The sequence below is a fragment of the Plodia interpunctella genome, chromosome 22 (genome assembly GCF_027563975.2).
Source record: "Plodia interpunctella isolate USDA-ARS_2022_Savannah chromosome 22, ilPloInte3.2, whole genome shotgun sequence".
In the NCBI taxonomy this organism is placed as follows: domain Eukaryota; kingdom Metazoa; phylum Arthropoda; class Insecta; order Lepidoptera; family Pyralidae; genus Plodia; species Plodia interpunctella.
In genome coordinates, this window is record NC_071315.1 from 6,811,568 (window position 1) to 6,832,952 (window position 21,385).

The window sequence follows — 21,385 nt, forward strand, 5'->3', positions numbered from 1 at the left end:
AGCGCGTTAGGATTTATTGTTATGATTTTGTCGCCATTTTGTAGTAAAAGGATGTATTTTATAGGTTAGTGCAGACGAGTTGTGATAAATTCGTTATGTTTATCCAAAAATGGGAGTTGCTATGCATAATTGTATGCAATAGATATATTTTTCGGTTATTACAGCCCTCGTTAAATAGGCTGCGGTGACATTCCCATCAAGTGGGCCGCATACCTGTATGCCTGCTAGCAGTACAAAAATCATCAAAATACTATCCTACTAATAACAATCTTAATCAGCAGTATTGTTGGTATATAAATTCCCTATTAGAAGAGTGAAAAAAGACATGTAACTATCAACCTATCGCCGGTTGTCTGTAACTGTAACTATGGGTTAAGTCTACAGTTGCACGTATCTTATATTCTTTTTTATATTTATTTTCGTAAAATAACGTTATCACAAACAAAGACTTACAAAAGTGGAATTATTCATGAGCAGCCGCGTGGTCAGGTTCTTGACGTTAAACAGCGTCAGCCCGCCCCAGCGGTCGCGGAACACGAGTTCTTCATCTGAAACAAACATTCATCGTTAAAAGGTTAGATTATAGGTTGTATGATTGTAGGTTAGAATTAGGAAATTCCTTTCGTTACTGGCGTGACTGCTCTGTAGAGAAACAAGAAGTTTGCAAGACGAAACCTACCTATCAACAGACGGATTGGTAAAAAAATTACAATTTGAGAAAACAGACAAAATATTCAAAATAGATCAAACGTGAAAGAGAGGAGAAGAGAAAGAAGGATTGTCCGTTAGTGTTTCCCAATGGTACATCGAGGGATAGATATCTATCAGGCATCTCACTTATTATAACGAAAAGGTACAAAAAGGCCTCTTCAATGTTAGCTTCGGTCCCATGAATGCCTCAAAGGACCGGGACCCGTGGTTGAAAATGTGTACCAACATGACAATATGTTTATTTTCAAGTTTGTTCATTAGGTTCATTTCATTAGTACTCATACAATATTCATATACTAACACTAATGTTAGTAATAATGATAGAGTTATTATTTCCGTACTCAACTCGTTCAGTAAAACTAAACATGAAAAGGTAGGCTAGATAAAGTTATAGGCTATGTAGTTTTAAGCTATCAAGCTTTGGCCCACAGCTTGGACCGCAGTTTTTCCCGCAGTGTCATTTATCACATGTCCCACCTCACTGGAACATTAGAAAATTCCAAGTAAAATTACCTGAGTTAACCTAGGTTACAAACTTTCGTTTATCATTTGTATAAGTCCGAAATGTGGTTTTGGTGATAATGAAACAATCGTATGCGCCATTACAGGTTTTAGTATACCTGTGTACAAAATTTTATCGGAAGAGTTTAGTAGATTTTATGTGAATGAATAACAAACATCGTCGGAATATCGTCCTATTCTACGGGAGAACCCGTAAACAAATTACACTATAAACATCATATTTTTCGTTTCGCTCATTGGAAATTGTCAGTCTCATTTTGTTACGCTAGCTAGGTTTTAGTTTTCTTTGTCTATGGCAGAACTACACGCCTCGCATATAAAAGACATACATAGATAAACTTCAAGGTTAAAGGAATCAAAGAACGAACAAGAAACTTTTCCTTTATTTTCCCAACATGTCACTACCACGTCACCGTGCTGACGTTACAACTTCGTGCGAGTTGGTGCCGCGTCAGAACTTCCACGCGGAATTACACAATATACGTCAAGTTTTTCGACAAGTATTAATCTACGGGTTTACTGGAAGTATTCAACTGTAACTTTTATTTATGACAAGCGTCCCGCCCCAGCTTCACACATGTGCAGTATTATATAAAAAATCCGCATCAAAATCCGTTGCGTAGTTTAGCATGCATAGGGGCAGACAGACAGCGGGAAGCGAATTTATTTTATACTATTTAATTTTAGAGTCACGCTTCACTCTATCTTCAATTATGTTATTAATTTCGTATGGATAAAATAAACTAATCATCAAAGTAAAGGAACGTAACATTTTTACGAATAAGACATAATTCTCCGGCAAAACTAGAATTTTTACAATTCTTAATACGAAATAATATTAATAAAGATAGTTGGAACTGTTATTAAAGAACATAGCATATAAATTAATCTACCAAGCAACTTGATGCTAGCCGCTCGCCAAGTCGAACATGGTACACAAGTAAATTGCTATGTATTGCCTGCGACGCGCTTCGATCAATCACTGTAGGTACACAAGACAGCTTTTACGGAGAGTGATACACACGGTCGTATAAACTTTCTTATTTTAGGCTTTCATGTTATTATTTGGTATTGATTTTTGTCAAGTAAATGTGTGTGTGTGTGTGTGGGTGTGTACACGTAAGTGACAGGTCTCTGTCACTTACGAGTAGGTTATACAACATATACAACTTTAAAATGAGAATGTAAGTCTCTTTTATTCAATTTTATCATGATAAGATTATTTTAAGTCTGATTATTTTGAGTCTCAGTATAACACAACAAACTATGAACAAATACATGAATATGTAATTTTCAAGAAAAAAGAAAGAAAAAACGTTTATTTAGCACAAAAAAAACATGTGATAGATAACACTGGACATGTAATAGTATACAAATATTGTACTAAAATGGTCTTCGCTGTATGTATGAATAATAATGTAATTAATACTGTAATTTATCGTTGTTTTTTTTTTAACTTTACTATGTAAATTACGCATAGCAAGCATATATTTAAATACATATTTGATGGCGTACTGTAATAAAATGATTGAAGTTTTGACTATGTCAACGTTAATAATCCCAAAGACGAGGTGTCTTTCAAGAACTATAGAAGGATGTCAGTTGCGATAAGACTAATCAGCACCAAATTGAGATTTAACGCTGTTTGCTTGTCATTTAGGGCCAAATAATTTGATTTGCTTGTTTGGATTTGATTTGCGTGCTTTGGAGCTCTCCATTAGACTTACATTGGGCAGACTCTGTAAATTTTTTAGCTCAATAATGAGATTTGCGGCAAATTCTTTTTCTTAATTTTTGGGATAAGATTTTGGATTGCCAGAAGATAAATTATACTCCCTACGTCCCATTTTTGTAAGTCCATTAAGCAAATTGATTTCAACAATCACAAGACTAATTGTTTTTGGATCTCTACTATTAAAATCAAGGAAACTAAATACATATAATATGTGTATGTTAGTTCTGTGACAGCACCGGTCTTCATAAATCTGGGATGACACTATACCATGTATGAAAGCCCTTCTGGCATAATAGGGACCAACACTGTTTGAATGAGTTTCTTTCGGCATTTCTTCTCAGCAGTGGTCGTTTCGAAATGCTAGTAGTTTGTAGCTTTGATAAACATCATTTAATTTAGAATATGACGTGAAAAAGTGCCTGTGAAGGCCTAATTTCTGAATAATTGATTTGATTTTGATTTTGAACTTTTTTCCCTTTATTACGCTAGTAAATATCTGAGTACCTGGGTTAGGGCATAACCTAACCCAGGTACTCCGATATTTCATATTTTTTCCCCAATACCAGTATATGGAAGCTTGGAAATTTCGAGAAAACAAATTCCAAACAAGATTGCATCTGTCTCATACTCCGTGATTAATTAGTGAGCGGAATTTCGTTATAAAGTACAGATTTATCACTGACATGTTTAAAATTAGTTGCTGGGGCGAAAATTGTTACAATATCTGTAACAAGTTTCTATGCGGGTCGTTTTCCAATAGTTTTACTCTGAAACTGAACATTGTAAGCGATAATGGCCGAACCGATGAGAAATTACCGATATAACGATAAGAAAGTAAATTTTTTTATTCCTTTTCAGCGTGTTTTTTTATTCCAATGTGAATGTTAAGTAAACCGAACCACGGATAAGGAAAAAGTTGATCAAATTTAATTGACGAGACCAGGTAAAACCTCATATAAAAGGCTATTTCATAGTTTATACCCAGTTGGTTGAGAGTAATAGCTTCTTGCCGGATGGATCGTCATTCGGCGCGAGGGAGCTACGTCCGGTCCGGAACCGGCACCGTATTGCGCCGTAATCACCAGACTTCAAGGTTCGAATGTGATCGGTAATTTACGATCCATCTAGAAAGAATCAGCTTTCATTGTTTGTTAAACTGATCTGGAAGATCGATGTTCATTATGTAAAAACAAAATATTAAATTTGTGGTTAGTAATAATGCGGGATGGCCTATTAATTGAAAACCAGAATAAATATCTATAGAAACACAATAAATAAAAATAAGTATAGAAAAAAAAAAAATAAGTAGAATCTATTCTAGACGGAAAGAAATATACTTTTGTCTGAAATAGGTAGATTATCCAATAATCTGAGAAAAATAAAGTCTATTAACATGGCAAAGTGCTCCATTTATTAAAAAACTAGCGACGCGTACCGGTTACGCTCACAGGAATCACAAATCTTTTGGTGTACCGAACCGTACCAAAATGCGGTAGTTTTTGAGTTTATACAAACAGACAAACGCAAAAGGGGACTTCTTTTTCAGATATGTAGGGATAAAGATTTTGCGATATAGACAGACAAAAGAATCCTAAAAGTCACATACTTTCCACGTTTTGTATCTGTATTCCGCTGGATTGTATCCGGTAATTTTTGTCTCTATTTCATTACATATATTCTTGTGCAAAAAATCTAATGACCCTAGCTTAATATAAGAAACTCGAGCACTAATGGCCAATTACTTATTCCTGACAGATTCCTTTGCCATTTCTCTATGTAATTGTCCTTAATTTGACTGAGACAAATCCATTTCTGTTGATGGATTATGATTTTTCTTCTTTCACTGCGGAATAAGAGGTCACCATGTTTGTGTCGCACCATCAGTTTGTTATGTAAGGGGATTTACGCCTATTTCTCTTTATTCTTCTCCAGGTGAAGATTTTCCATGATTCCAGAGAAGTTAGTTTGAGATCTCTAAAAAGATCATGCTTTCCCGTTAGAATGTCTGTCTATATTCTTACATATTATAAAACAAACGTCAATCTATTTTATCTGCAAACCTCTAATTTTGCACATAACATAAAGTAGATTATGTTGATCAAGGTCCAGTAACCAGGTAATTTATACGGAGCAAAAGGGACTGGTTGAAATAATGACCTTCGTGTCGCCCGGTAAGTCCTGGCTTAAATTAAAAGCCTGTCCTTTAGAAATTTAAGGGATAATTACTTAAGTTGTAATAACTTGGACAGATGCTGCGGATTCTTTGGACCCTTTTGAATTATTAATAGGTGGAGCAGTAATATCACCAAGTTAATTAATAGGTACAAATAAGGATAAGTATAAAATCTAAGCAGGATTACTTGTAAATAATTATGTATTCGACATTCTTCTTCTTATTCATTCCTGAATATTGGACGTAAGCTTCTTAATTAATAGTCTGAATAATTTTTCGACTGTTTTGACTCCCGTCCACTCTCTGATGTTTGTGAGCCAAGACATCGAATCTAAAACCAAAAGCGTTTCCCTAAAAAAAAAAAAACGATCTAATTACATTGACAAAACGAGAAACTAGCAATTTAAAACAAAAGTGAAGCTGTTTAAAATGCTCCAGTTAATTGCAGGGCAGCTTGTGTAACTAATTAACGAGTTGCAACAACTACAGGGCTTGGACTACTGGGGATTAGAGGTAGAGGAGACTATTTATTCGAATAACTATATGTGAGCGCTTTACAAAAAATGTTGTTTATTCATTCATCAAATAGTGTCAATTTTTATGCCGGCTACACATTATCGCCGAACTCGGGCAGATATAGACGCGAATTACATAGTTTGTATGAGTGATTTTATTTACCGCAATGAAAAACCAACAATGTATACCGAATCCGGCAAGTTCGGCAAACTAGAGACAGTTACAATTCTGGCTAGCCACATTTATGACGATAATAATACATAGAAAGTACCTTTTATTGATATTAATATTTTTGTCAGTAATATAACTGTTAATTCTTATTACTTCCTTACTACTCCAGAAAATTATATTTATTTTTTTATAATTTTAAATTTTGCTTATTTTCCATTGTAACAACATGAAGTTGTTACAAATGAAAATTTAAAATGCCCGTTTATCTACTACCATAAACATTTCAACAAAAACAAACAGATATAGTTAAATTTACTATCATTTTGCATCACTTCGCTGACTAACATCACATGTATCACTAATGAAGCTATCAGTATTGGAATTATCGCATCAAAATGCAACGCTAATTTTAATATTAAAACCCATATGGCGGGAGTTAGGCGGATCGCGTCACTGCACTGTATTCAACGTAATTAAACCTCATTACTTTTAATGAGATGTGTGTATCGATATCTGAATGCTGTTGATAAATCGATTACGAAAAGACTTAAAACTCAGTTCGTCTTAATAATTCTTAGTCTACCACAGTCATCATGTAGAAAAATTACAGCGGAACAGATAGACAGACATTCGCATTTATAATATTCATCATCATATCGAGTGTATTATTGCTAAGGCCTTTAGGCGACTTGAATCTGACACCAGTGTGTCAAATTCAAGTCGCCTAAAGGCATCTGACATGACTTTTACGACTACCTACCGCCATCTAGTGGCAGGTAGTCGCATACACACTGGGGAACTAAACTGTAAACCAGTGTGCAGGTTTTCTCACGATGTTTGCCTTCACCGGAAGCAATGGGTGGTGGTCCATAGTATGGAAACTACTATATACGAGTCAGCTTGGCATACAAACTCATATGGCACGAGTATCATAGGCGAGCGTCTTAGCCATTACACCACCACCGCTTCATTTATAATATTAGTATAGCAAGCACAAATAAATTGATATACAAGCACTACCGCTACCTTTAAATCCCAGCATTCAGCACACGGATAAGTGAACTGATGTGTGAATATTCCAATGCATAGGAATAAACGTCGAGCGAAGGTAATCTCTCACGATCAATGCTGGCGATTTCAAAAATGTATTTACACAGTAACTGATATTGAATTGGATCCTTTTTCAGATTTTGTTTAAAAGTCGTATTTCCTCATGGCTGAGGGTCGTGGTCATTACGTGGATTGAAACACACATAACAACTTTCTTGGCATTATCAATGAAGTGGTTTGCCATTGCCTTTTCCATTTCACACACAAGATAATAATAATCAACCAGTGTGCAGGTTTCCCCACGATGTATTCCTTCACTTGAAGCAAGTGGAGTCAGATTGGTATACAAACTCATGTAGGATTCGAACCTGGGACCTTTCGATCCACAGGCGGGCATCTTAGCCATTACACTACCACAGTTTCAGATACTTTTTCAGATACGGTTATTCATTTTCTTAGCCATCATAACAGAATATCGGGCGAATGTTACTGTTTATATTTTTAGATGGAATCATGAGGTGAGCAAGTGTACCAGCTGCTGGCATATATTATTATTTATCAGCGAGTCCTGTAACAAAATGAATTCCCTCCAAAGTCAAATCAAATAATTTATTCAGAAATTATATTTTCACAGGCGCTTTTTCACGTCATGTCGCAAATAGTTGTCGATAGCTCCGCACGCGGTAGCCTATATTTGATCTCAGGTTATTATATCATCAATCGGTCTAGTTAGCAATTAAATCATGACCAATAGACAGACTGATAGGCAGGCAATCGCATTTATAATATCAGCCTCGAAACTAGTATCTATAGAATAATCGCATCAAATTACACTGGTCCCTTCCGATGGAGTTAGCTTGTCGGAGTCAGTCTTCATGTGGCAAAGTAAGATTTACGGCCGTCTGTCTCGGCTGGTAACCAATTTACAAGTTACTTTAGAGCAGGGTTAGTATTATGTACAGTGTGTTTTGTATTAGACAATACTTAATTGACCTTTTCGATAAGCATAATTGTTATTGTTTAGGCTAATGTATTTTACCATAATTTTGATTTGCATAAAGCTATATGTGTAGCAGTAGCTTAGGGTGCGGCGGCATAAGACGCCAATATGCTTTAGAATAAATGCGTAAAAAAAAATTGTATGAATGCGTAAAACATTATGCCAAATTAATATTGTGCGTAACTATTATTATGATATGTAAAATGTATGCCATCTTAAATTATGACATAAAAATGTATGCATAAAAATAGGGAACCCAAATAATGCACTGGCCGAGGCACACTTTTATTTACAAAACTAGCTTCTGTCCGCGTCTTTTCCCGCGTGTATTCCTCACGGAACATTTATATTGCCAGGATGAAAGGTACCCTTCTAGAATGAAAGACTTAAAGATGTCCTTCTTCATACTTCAAACTACGTACATGTATGCAAAATTTCAAGAATAAAATATGATAAACAAATAATATATTGTTTGAGTAGATAGAGCGTGAAGAAGAGACAAACTAACAAACTTACTTTCGCATTTATAATATTATTTTAAATTAGGATAATTTGATTTTTTTGGCATAAATGTTTATATGTTGCAATCTGAGTGGACGTCTCGACGAAGAGGAAGAAGCATCCAGAATCCAGGACAAGAAGGCTAGATAATTCACTTTAGTTAGAAGCATTTACGACATAAACCACTCAACCACCACCGCTTCAACAAGACCAAGACATTGTCGTATTCACAAATGAGCAATTCAGTTTCCATTAAGATATAATGTTAATTGGATTGCACTTGGAATTGAATAGAATTGGCTGGCGTTATTCGCGAAATCCTTGGAGTACCAAGATTAACTTCCGACGGGCCATATGTAATGGTTCATGATATCTTTGGGGCAATACTGGAATAGTCTTATTGTCCCCATTTCGGAAGTAAAGTAAACCACAAAACAAAGTTATCCTGTATGGATCTTTATGTGACGGTAATGGTGACGAAATCACAATGAATTTGGGCAGGTTGATGTCGATGTGGCTCTACCCAAATTCATTGCAAACAAAAAAAAAAAACTGTTGCTAGACAGCGCAGGCAACAATATGATCAAGCCGCTCCTGTCCTTTTCTAGATTTCTGATCCTAACCTAAATAGATGAAGCCTAATTTTCAAAATATTTTTAAAAGCGACAACGAGAGGGAGAGCTGGAGTTGTAGATAAACTATATGTATGTTCTGTGACATGATACAAAAAAAAATCCATCTATAAGTTACTTTTGGGAGGAAATTGGAAAAAACGAATACTGAACTTTGGCGACCTCGGTGGCGCAGTGAGTACCTACTTGCCTCTGAACTGAGAGGCCCCGGGTTCGATCCCCGGTCGGGTCATGATGGAAAATGATCTTTTTCTGATTGGCCCGGGTCTTGGATGTTTATCTATATATGTATTTGTTATAAAATATAGTATCGTTGAGTCAGTATCCCATGACACAAGTCTCGAACTTACTTAGGGGCTAGCTCAATCTGTGTGATTTGTCCTAATATATATATTTATTTATTATTCTATGGAGTAAGATGCTAGCTGATGATGGCCTCTTTTTTGTCATACATGTAAATAATTACACTCTTAATTATTCGTAGTCGGGGAAAAAAACTGAAAACCTGTTTGCAAACGTTTTTCACTATAAATGTTTTTGTAAGCTATCTTTAAACCAGCGTATTCGGTGCGACTGAAGTGTGTGACCTAAATATTCGCTGAACATTTATGCCCTAAAAACGTGAATGATGCGGAGATAAGTACCTTTTAAACTCGGCAGGGGTGCAATGGTTTTAACCCTGTACGTCATTAAGTGTGGGTGGTTGTTTTAGGTTCCTTACCTGAAGAACAACAAAAGCTGGTCGAAAATGAATTGGCTTCACAAAAATCAACAAAATACTATATACTTATAAAATTTTGAATAATAAATGAATGATTAACAAATAATGCATTTGTATGTTGTATTGTAACGGTAAAACAGTGGTATATTTTTATTTATCACTAGCGGCCCGGTCCGGCTTCGCTCGGGTAAAGCCTACTAAACCTAATCAACTTTTCTCAGGAATCACATTATCTATAGATGAAAACCGTAAAAAAACGAACGGTAATTTTTAAATTAATCGCGTTCATACAGACCATAGATAAAATAACAGACAGAGAGGTCTACTTTTTATAAAATTTAAGGATCTTGTGTTTTCCATGCATTATTTGACGACCTCGGTGGCGCAGTGGTAAAGTGCTTACCTCTGAACCGAGAGGTAGGGTTCGATCCACGGTCAAGTCATGTGGAAAATGATCTTTTTTCTGATTGACAGGATGTTTATCTATATATGTATTTGTTATAAAATATAGTATCGTTGAGTTAGTATCCCATAACACAAGTCTCGAACTTACTTTGGGGCTAGCTCAATCTGTGTGATTTGTCCTATATCATCGTCTTTCTTTTCCAAGTGGCCAGTAACACTCCCAACCATTTTGTCACATTAGTGCGCTTTTCTCCTCAACACTGCATTTTAGTAGATGAGAACCAATAGAATTTGGTTAAACGAATTTTTATTGATTGTTAAATAAAAGTATTTTCCATAGAATATGAGGGCTAAATGACATCATGTGCGACAACAGGGAGTGTTCCCATAACCCATATCTTTTCATAAGCCCGTCGTTAACCGCCTTAATAAGAACGTGTGAGGTATAAAAGCCCCATGAGTTCGCACGTTGTTAGGGATGACTTTACTTATTATACCCGGGCGCCGGGTGTTAGGGGGCGTCGAAGAGCCACTAGCTATCTTTTCTTATGTGACTGTCTAAGAAGGATTAGACAAAATTAACATGCATCAGGCAGGCGGTTATAAAATCAGACCAGTGTTAATTTCGAGGTTAATTTTTATATGCGAATTCTGGACTTCTGGCACCGAAGCAGTGAATGCAACCGTGAGGAAGAGATAGATAGGTATAACTTAGACCAATAGGGTCAATTGTTTAGCCATTTTCTGTGGGTTCTAGGATTTGACAAATGGAGAATGCCTTATGGGCATAAGTCCATTTACCACAAAAGTTGTGTATGTATGACGTCACAGATACTTAATCTTCACAAATATGATTCGCTGAGTCATCACGCTAAGAAGAATATTGTGAAATATATCTAGTTTCAAATAAAAAAAATCAATTATTTACAGACGCTGTCGGAGCGAGTTTAGCTACAATGTCATAATCTCAAACAAAACAAATAAAACTGAAAGTTGGAAGGCTAGCTGTAAAAATGTCTGGGGATTAAACCCAACGTCTGAAATGAAAGATATAATCTAGAAATAAGATCCAGGTCGCAGTAAAAACGTATTACCTACTTTAACTGGATTGCAACTGACTTGTACGAGCAGACGGGCGATTTCTATTTGATAGTTCAAATTCAAATTAAAAATTCTTTATTAAATTTAGGATGATAACTATATATCACTTATTGAGCTCGAAATTTTACTGAAAACGTCTACTGCCGACTTCCAGCGCAGGTGAAGAAGAAGCGACGCAAAAACTTTCACCGTGGCCTTTTCTCTAAAGACGTCAATTAACAAATGTAGGTATTATAATTAGAATAAATGTTGGCATAAAATGTACTTCATATCAAACAAAACTAAATCAATCGAAAGATTTCAGGTTCGTATCGTATCCTACTGGACATGAGTTTGTATACCAATCCCTCTCTCTCTGTTATCTGACCGTATTTTCCATTTTTTTTAAAGAAAGAAAGAAAGAAAGAAAGAAAGAAAGAAAGAAAGAAAGAAAGAAAGAAAGAAAGAAAGAAAGAAAGAAAGAAAGAAAGAAAGAAAGAAAGAAAGAAAGAAAGAAAGAAAGAAAGAAAGAAAGAAAGAAAGAAAGAAAGAAAGAAAACATTTATTTGCCAAAAACATGAGTACAAATAGTCATAATGAATTAGACCTACACGTTTTACCGAATATAGGTATGCAAATATAAATAAATAAAGAGGAGCATGCTATCCACTACAAATTCAAAACAAAAAAAAGAATTATAATGTACTTATACTAGCCCTAAATTCTATCCGAGTCTATCATTAAAGAAATCATTTAAATTTCAAAACATAGTTTGAGGCAGAAGTTTTAAGTTAATAAAAATAAAAGCTAGGGTATACCTAACCTATATCTTCTAGGAGATCCTGGGTTAAATAAGCAGCCTGCGAAAATATTTACATATAGGTATATATATATAGTAAGACATTAGGTCTTATATCTGTTGTCATAAAAATCGCAAAGTCGTTAGTCTGCCGCTTACCGTTAACGAGATTGTCCCTGGCACGTACCGCGACAAGGCGAGATAAAAATGTATGAACCTAGTCATACATCTTCTTCGTGCAGTTACTAAATAAACTAGTTGTTCGCCGTAAACTTCGACCTCGGGAACACAATAAATTTTCTTGAGTTTTTACAAAACTGTGAATATTTCAAAAACCACTTAACCGATTTTGATCCACTGAACCAGGCGTCAAAATCGGTTTTAAAAACTTAAAAATTCTACTAACAGATCCTACATACCACATACATACAAAAAATGTATTTTTGCAACAAGTCGAGATCGCAAACAAAAAAGAAACATAATAAAAAATATATAAATATATTAAATATATATTAGGACAAATCACACAAATTGAGCTAACCCCAAAGTAAGTTCGAGACTTGTGTTATGGTATACTAACTCAACGACACTATATTTTATAACCAATACATATATAGATAAACATCCAAGACCCGGGCTAATCAGAAAAAGATCATTTTCCATCATGACCCGACCGGGGATCGAACCCGGGACCTCTCGGTTCAGTGGCAAGAACTTGACCACTGCGCCACCGAGGTCGTTAAAAAGGAAAATAAAACTAAAATCTGGAAACCAGAGAAAAAAAACAGAAAAGAAAAATCTGCAGGAAAAACATCCTTGGAGGCGAATCAGAGCAGCGCAGGTCATTTAACATGATCTAAGTTATTATCGCCGCGATATTTTTCACAAGATTATCTCGGGCGTGCAATTTCTAAGACGAGTTGCACCGCAGCTGCGAGGCATTTTTCGTAAAAACTAATTCTGTACATGCCCGCTAGGTCTACAACTATATTGCATACGATGTCTTGGGTTGGAGGGAAGCCAAACATGGGTGTTATCGATATAAAATTTCGGATACCGTTTGGATACTGATATATAGTTTATTATAATATTTCTAGTAGTTTCGGATAGTTACGGCCCTGAACATGTATTAGATTTTTACCTTACCTTACCTCATTTCTACAAGTACATTTTTACATGGAAAAATAAAGTTTAATGATCAAATATTATTATAGACTAGAATATAATATACGAGTTCACACTCAGTATTGTCCCAGTTTGTTACCACTAACATGAATGTCATAAACACTGTGACATTCATGTTAGTGGTAGCATACTAGAATACTAGAAGCAAAAAGCGGAAACTTAAATCACTGGGCACCCAACCAGTGGAGATGATGATTATGAACAACACTCAACGGCCGACACTAAGCACTAAGCTTGACACACGTGCTGTCTTGCCACGAGCATGGCTAGCGCGACAACTGTTTTAACCTACGATTTTATCGTGGATCGGGTCGGGAAGTTCCCTCTATTGTGGTTGAGCTTCGCGATGGCTGACTCACGCGTCAACTCGTGAACGAGTGTTGCCGGGTGGAACTGGTCAGCACGATCTTTTATTAAAAGTTTTTTTTTTTAAATATAATTTCCTTTCATCAGCACTTCATCACAATCATAATATGTTTCAGAATACCTTTTCACCATGTATTTTATTGTGTACTTACATTGTTATATTAGTGATAAAAAATCATACATAAATTTATATCTAAAAAATGGTAAGCCCTTCTGGCATAATAGGGACCAACACTGTTTGAATGAGTTTCTTAGGCATTTCTTCTCAGCAGTGGTCGTTCCGAAATGCTAGTACTTTGGTAAACATCATTTAATTTAGAATATGACATGAAAAAATACCTGTGCAGGCCTAATTTCTGAATAAATGATTGATTTTGATTTTGCACTTCCCGCGTTATCTAACGTTGCGTTCAAATTTTCCATTCGACCTGTCATTTTATCTTAGACCGCGATTATTCGTCTCAAGTGCGAGCATGGCTAAGGAAGAGAAATTATCGACTTTTGACTGTTTAGTGGCTAAAATTTATCAGCGATTTCCGAGATCCAAATAAAACCCATGCTCGCCATATTAAACAGAAATGGCGTAACTTTAAAAAGTTTAAGCGCCACGACTCTTATCTATTGCGCGAGCCATGTTACAGCCGCTGCAACTGTATGACGTCACGGCTAGTGCTGCATCAATGTTGTCTTGTTGGTAACAAATCTAATTCGCCGAGTCGATAAAGAATTACCAAAAATAATCAAAACTGAGGAGTCTCCCTACAAAAGAGTACACGCTATAAATCTTGGCTTCGTAATGTCGTTACGAGTTTAAGATAAACTTTCCGAGCGAAATTATCTTCAGCGACATGCTCCGATGAATATTCAAATAATACTTCATCGAATTTTGTATTTGGCCGTTATTGAATGTCGAGAAATAAGCCTGAAAGCAGCGACGTAAAGTAAAATATGTCAGGAACTTTGTTAATACCCCCGTGTAGTAAAACTAAATAACTTAAATGCTACAAAATTTAAATTAAACACTTTAAAGTTTCAAAGATATGAACACACAGCTTAATAATGGTCTCGAAGAAGTCGAGTCCAAACATAATAAAGGAACATTCTGTAAGGCTGTTGACAAGCGTTGAGAGCACCTCGCGTTTTATAATGACGGTATAAAATGAAATATGTACGTACACGAGTCATTTGGAAGAATTCCTACTCATTTTGTAAATGAAAACTGTATGAGACTCTGTATATTAAGACATTGAAATGAAAAACTGAATGTGAAAAACTATATACAAGATAAATGATGTCTTTTAAATTCGTTTCAGTCTATACATGGCAGTATTTATATATGCTCCACAGCTCTCAAACTTTTTAAAAGATGGAAGCCTTTAAAGAAGCTAAGAATTTGTTGAAGCCTTAATTAAAACTTTTTGCAGCACACATTACAAATAGTGCTGGTGTAACGATTTATATAAGACTGCAAAATTAATTACATCTGATCAAAACCTTTAAAGTTATAGTTAACACAGTTTAAAGAAAGGTAGGTAGGTACTTATTGTTGTTATGAATACGTAGGATTCCACAAGCTAAGAAAATCAATACTAGAAACTAGGAATATCTACTGATAAATTTGTATAGGAAACTACTATCTATGAAAAGCGAAGTATGAACAGTAAATTAACGCTCTGATGATACTGCGAGCAACAACTACCTCATTCATTTTAATAAGGGTTACATTCCTTAGAAACCTGATGTACAGAGACAAGTTGATATATCTGCATACGTTTGTTAGAAACTTTTGTTGGTCTTTTGTATTTTCGTTAATTTATCTTTCGCTAGATGGAGCTTCTATTGCGATCCATTTCAAGCAATCTTGTGCTTTATTGGAGCTGAATGGTTCATTTGTGAAATCATTTATTACACTGATTGTTAATATTTGGTTAAATCTTGTATGAGATTAGTAATTGATTTGAAATAAAAATAAAATGACCAGTTAAGTTTACATTTTGTAAACAGATTTGGATTAATTAAATAAAAGTCAAATGACAATTTAAGCTTTAGATAATGCGACAATGATAACTCGCTGTCTAAATCACTCACAAAAACATAAAGATTTAAAAATAGCATTTACTATATTCGCACACGTATCGTCTTAACTTTCCACTTCTCTATTTCAATGCAATAACAGAGTCCTTTATTTAGCTATTTAGATACATCCTAAAAGGTCCCCATAGCTCCATTTCCGCACGACATTTTAACATAACAATATAATGAGGTACGGTTACAGACTGGAGTACCCCAGGGAGCGCTATTTGGACCACCGTCTTAAATTCCTTAATTTAGTAAATTATTCGTTTTGCAGAAATGTGGCAAAGGCAAGAAGCAAGAATGAAGGCAAGCTAAAATAGAATGTTACGGTGAAATATTAGCGGTTTTGTGAACTAGTCGACAAGTCTGTTCGTGTTTTGATAATGGATTGCTTGTTTTCATGTAACTGTAAGATATAATAATATAAATTATTTATTTTTTAATTATTAGAATAAGATAAATTATTATTTGTAATTTATTAATAGACAAATCTGTCCAAATATTTCGTACTTAAAGGCGAAGGAAAACATCGTGAGGAAACCTGCACTCTAATTGATAATTTATCATCTAGTGTGTGAAATGGAGAAGGCAATGGCAAACCACTTTATTAATATAGCCAACAGAGTCATTGTGTGTGTGTATCACTTAATAATCAGTCAAGAGGAATTCGACCGTATTTGTTTCATACAAAATACGTAGTAAAATTGAAACTTGTTATAATATATTTATTGTTCTATTCGCGCCCGGGACTCGGGGCTTTCGAGGTCTAAATTTATCCTCCATGTCAAAGTCATACCCACGAGCCACCGTAATTATGTATTCATGTTGAATAGCAAACGGTAAAATACACACGCATTTTACGATATTCGAAGTCTATTTCTTGTTTTTCTCCCTCCTCAATGAATGTTAAAATTTTCGTCAAATCCTGAATGAATCCTACAATGTTTCATATATTTGAGTTCTTCAAATAAACTCAATGACAATTTTACAAAAACTTCGTAAAGCTACGCTATCAAAAGCTGCAGTTTAAAAACTGAAAGTTCCGGTGATCGAAAGCTCGAAAGCGCTGCATTTCTCGGCAAACTGAACAGCTTTCCTTTCAATTTCAACGCGAGCCAGGAGTTCACTAAAGGCAGTATTCCACTATGTAGTAAAATCTTTAATACTGTAATAGTATGTTTTGGAATTTAGTTTTGATGATTCAGTTATCAAGTTACAATACACGACTTATTATAGTCTATGTCACTCTTCAACTATCTGCAAACTTAAAATCACCTCAATTGAATACTCTGTTTAGGCGTGAAAGAAGGATAAACAAATACACTTTCACAATTATAACATTAGTATAGATTTCGATTGAAAAATATTTCTGTAAAGATAATACAAATGCATTAGGTCAGATATCGTTGACTGTTAATGTTCAATTATTTTTATTTACTTCGTTTATACCGACAATACAAAATATCACAAGCACAAGACTAGAGAAAATCCAAGAAGGGCTCACCATACTATCGACCATCGACCAGAACAACTCGATCAGAAAACTGAAAATGAAGACTTCGCATGTAACAACACTACGATAACCCATAATATATTACGAAATGTGGTCCAGGTCTTACACGATGAAGTTTGCGAGTTTGTGACCCATTTCCCCACGACAGCCTGGCTGTGCTGGCACCGGTCCAGTCGGGCCGTTGTCAAAAGAGCCAGGTTGAATTTTTGATGGCCAATTTTGCGAAACCTTTGTGATAATAGCTGGAAACATTTTTGGCAATGCTCTTTATTTATTGTCTACGTGGCCCGATTTCCGTCTATGTTGGTCTGAGAGTGTAAGAAAAACCACAAGGTAAGCTAAAATGCAATATATTCCTTAGAAATATCATTACTATATACCTACATACATAACAGCGTTGACAGATTTTTTTTTGGGTAAAGCGGGATTTTTAAGTAAATAAGTAAAAAAGCAGGATTATTACGTCAACGCAGGACGAAATAGAAAAAAGCACGAAACGTCATTCCAGCGGGCGCGCAAGAATTAGGTTCCGTGCTCTATGGATGAAACGCAAATTAATATTGTTGAATAGTTTTTTTTTCTTATTTGTTAAAAAAACACAATAGCTAAATTTTATTTTAAATTTAAATTAAGTACCTATTTTTATTTAGCCTTTGTGCAAAAATATGGCGATGTCGTGTTTTTTTGCTGCAAATGCAAAAAAGCGAGACAGAGTTGTCACGCGCGGATAGATAATAGTAAAAGCTGAACTCAAAAATCGGGACGTCCGGTCAAATACGAGACGTCTGACAACGCTGATACATATTACATATAGTTACTAGTAGTATTTTTAAAATGGTATTATTCCTGTTTTATACCAAAACAGGTGTAATGAAATTCAATAGGAAGGATTTCAATGCGTTACTTCGAATGGAAATGTGGTTGTGTGTAGAAATTTTCGTATTATTATTTCGGTTAATCATTTTTTAATTCATAATCGCTTACTCGACAGTGAGATGTAAATACCAAACCCGCATTAAGCTCTCTAAAGTTTAGATTTAATTACCGGAATGTTATGCATCATTCCATTGTACACAGACCAGTTCCTATGAAACGCTACTCGACAAAAGTTTGACCGGCCAGTGCGGGTAGAACTCGGCTGAAATGCCGAGTTACGTGGAAAAGTTTTGAAATTGAGGTTACTATCCTTTGTCTAAAGATTTTTATACGTTTTAGTTTTGCTACAGGCTGGATCCTTTCGTAAATTGGTCTATGCTGTTATATTCTATTCGAATTTCCTTTTTTATAACCATCTTAGAGTAGACGCACAAGCAGACAAACGTGACCTTTGGTTTATTGCTACTAGATATTATTATTATGACGGAGTGTTAACTTTATTATATTTTTAGCTACTGTATTGTTTGTATGTTTTTATTTCTATTTTTCTAGTTATATCTAGTTTCTTATTATTAATATGTGCATATTTTCATAATCGTTACATCATTTTATTTATTTGAATCTATTGTCCAATTGTTAAAAACATAGATGTAATAATAAGCATAAAGAGGCCTTTTGGAACTGGTTCACCTAACAGATGAGTTTACCAACTTCCTAATTGAATCTCGTAAGTTGCAGCTGTTGTAACAAAAAAGTTAAATTTTACAAGTTACGGGTTCATATCGCAATTAGCAGTTAATAATGCAACTGGCTTTAAAACGTAGTATACTTTATACTATTAGTTTTCTGAGGATCCTTCCCATTTTTAAGGAAATACAGTGCACGATACCTGAACCTAATAATTTTGAGGTGTGGCTTTTGAGTTCAATCAATCGTCTATCTTGTTCTTCATGTTCATTGTTCAGTATCCGAGGATTATCTAAATGACCAATATGTCGAGCAAAATTATGAAACGAATAAAGTTTTCATGCAACTGTATACAAAATTTTAATTAACTTTTTTCTTTTAGAAAGTCAACTTCAAATGTCCTGATATTCGCACAATCTGTTACAGCACATTTAATTAGAATTCTATATGTATCTGTGGTCTACGAAACGGGTTTATTAACTTTTTCTTTTAACAGTGGTCTTTTCTTTCAAGTAAATTGTGATTAGTATTTTTGCAGATGGGTCTTCAACATGCCATGATTTTCACAGACTTATGTTAACATAAAATACCTATTTATTAGACTAAACTTCCATCCTACCCTATCTTATTGTATAGAAAGTCATGTACATCGAAATTAATCTCAAACTAAGCAGGCAGATCAAAAACTTTTGTAATTTTTTTTTACAATTTCTAAGAATTTAAATTCTCAAATAGTAGAAATAAATTACTTTGTATAAACTTATTTCAGGTAATAAATTATTTAGACAGTTTCAAAGTAATCTGAGCAAGAGGATATTAAGAATATATCTGAATCTGATAAAAATAAAACGCAGAAAAACGAATGGAATGAGCCTCGGGTTTCCTTCAGATGTCCCTCGAGATGGCAGCCGGTAAATCAATATTATCTTTAAGAAATCCGAACCCTCCTATGCCACATAGACAAATATTTGTGGTTACTCAAAGTAAGTATACTATACAGGAATAAGTTTCTAATTAATTTTCTAGAGAAGCTAGATGGCGCACTTAACATATCTAGATGACTTTGTCATTATTACCAAAAGTAATATAAAAAAGATATTAAAATTATTATATTATTTCCAAGAAAACATAATTTGAGGTTAATATAATATTTAACAATCTTTTTAATTTATTTGAGGCAAAAGAAAAACAAAAGTCCTTACGGTGCGCGGTTATTAAATACGAAATTGTAGAACTCGGATTTTGCAAAGTTAGTATAGGGTGGATATATAGTCGCGTGGAAAAGTGAATTAATATTTATATGAATATAAAGTGTATTTATTTATGTTTGATGTGCTTGTACATATTATATTTACGAGAAATCTCGGTGTTATTTTCAAAGGAAAATCCAACACATAAATGAATAAAAAGTTATTCATTTATGTGTTGGATTAAAAGTTATTCACTTTTTGTTAATAGCTTTACCATTAGTGACAATTTCAGGATCGCTTTCATAGTCGAAGCTATGAGTAGAAGTTATATTTATAATCCATACCCCATACTAATGCTTACATATTATAGAACAAAGTTCTCTACCGCATCTGTCTGTTTGCGATAAACTCAAAAACTACTGCACGGATTTTCATGCGGTTTTCATCAATAGATAGAGTGATTCCTGAGGAAGGTTTAGGGGTATAATTTATTGTTTTTACCCTAGCGAAGCCGGGACGGGCAGTTAGTATGTAAAATTATTATAAATATGTAAAATTGCGTATATTTATTTGGTTATCCTTTCATGTCAATATATCAAAATTTAACGGAGGCGATTTTTTGTGTGGAGTTGAAAAGCTACAGTGTGATATAGAGCATACGTTTTAATAGCTAAATTGTTTAAATTACTTCTATAAAAGTTAAAAAAAGAAAGAAGAAAGTGGAAGGTTCAAAAATACAGCGAGTATTGAAGGCAATCGTGCGTGAAGTGATGGAATGAAAAAAGCGTATTGGAGAATATCGGCTGATGAATGAAGTGCCAACTGCGATCGTACGTGAGTTGTTTCTCATGTTTAGAGATTTTATGTACAGGCAACTGTACGATAAGTTATATTTCGTGTTGCTTTGATTGCGGCAAATTTTATATGTTTTAGATATTATCTTTTATCAAGGTATAGTTAGTGAGTATCGTAGGAATATTTATCAACATTTCACTGATGAATTCATCAGTCTAAATTTCTTTCTTATATTCTACTCACAATTAAGAATTCTACTAACAATTTATGGATTTTATGATCGGACAAAGTCATTTCTTAGTCTTTTCAATTCATAATTATGAAATTGAAAAGATTTAAGACCGGATCATATAAAAATAATGGCGACCTCGGTGGCGCAGTGGTAAAATGCTTGCCTATGAACCTAGAGGTCCCGGCTTCGATCCCCGGTCGGGTCATGATGGAAAATGATATTTTTCTGATTATTTATATATCTACTGGATGTTTATCTATATATGTATTTGTTATAAAATATAGTATAGTTGAGTGAGTATCCCATAACACAAGTCTCGAACTTACTTTGGGTCTAGCTCAATCTGTGTGATTTGTCCTAATATTAGTTATTTTATTTTATTTAAATGCTTAAGTAGTATTAAAAAACCACGTGTATGGAAAAAAGCAGAAACTAGTTAAAACATGGAT

General features: G+C 34.5%; 1 protein-coding gene across 11 annotated transcripts in view; it reads right to left on the bottom strand.

The window, feature by feature from the left end:
• The window catches only part of LOC128679593 (uncharacterized protein), a 243,131-nt gene that overhangs the window by 20,922 nt on the left and 200,824 nt on the right, over window positions 1-21,385 (bottom strand). For all 11 annotated transcript variants that reach the window (XM_053761945.1, XM_053761946.2, XM_053761937.1 and 8 more), the window contains one exon: window positions 454-548. In XM_053761945.1, the coding sequence (XP_053617920.1) occupies window positions 454-548 (95 nt within the window). The remainder of the gene's footprint in view (window positions 1-453; window positions 549-21,385) is intronic.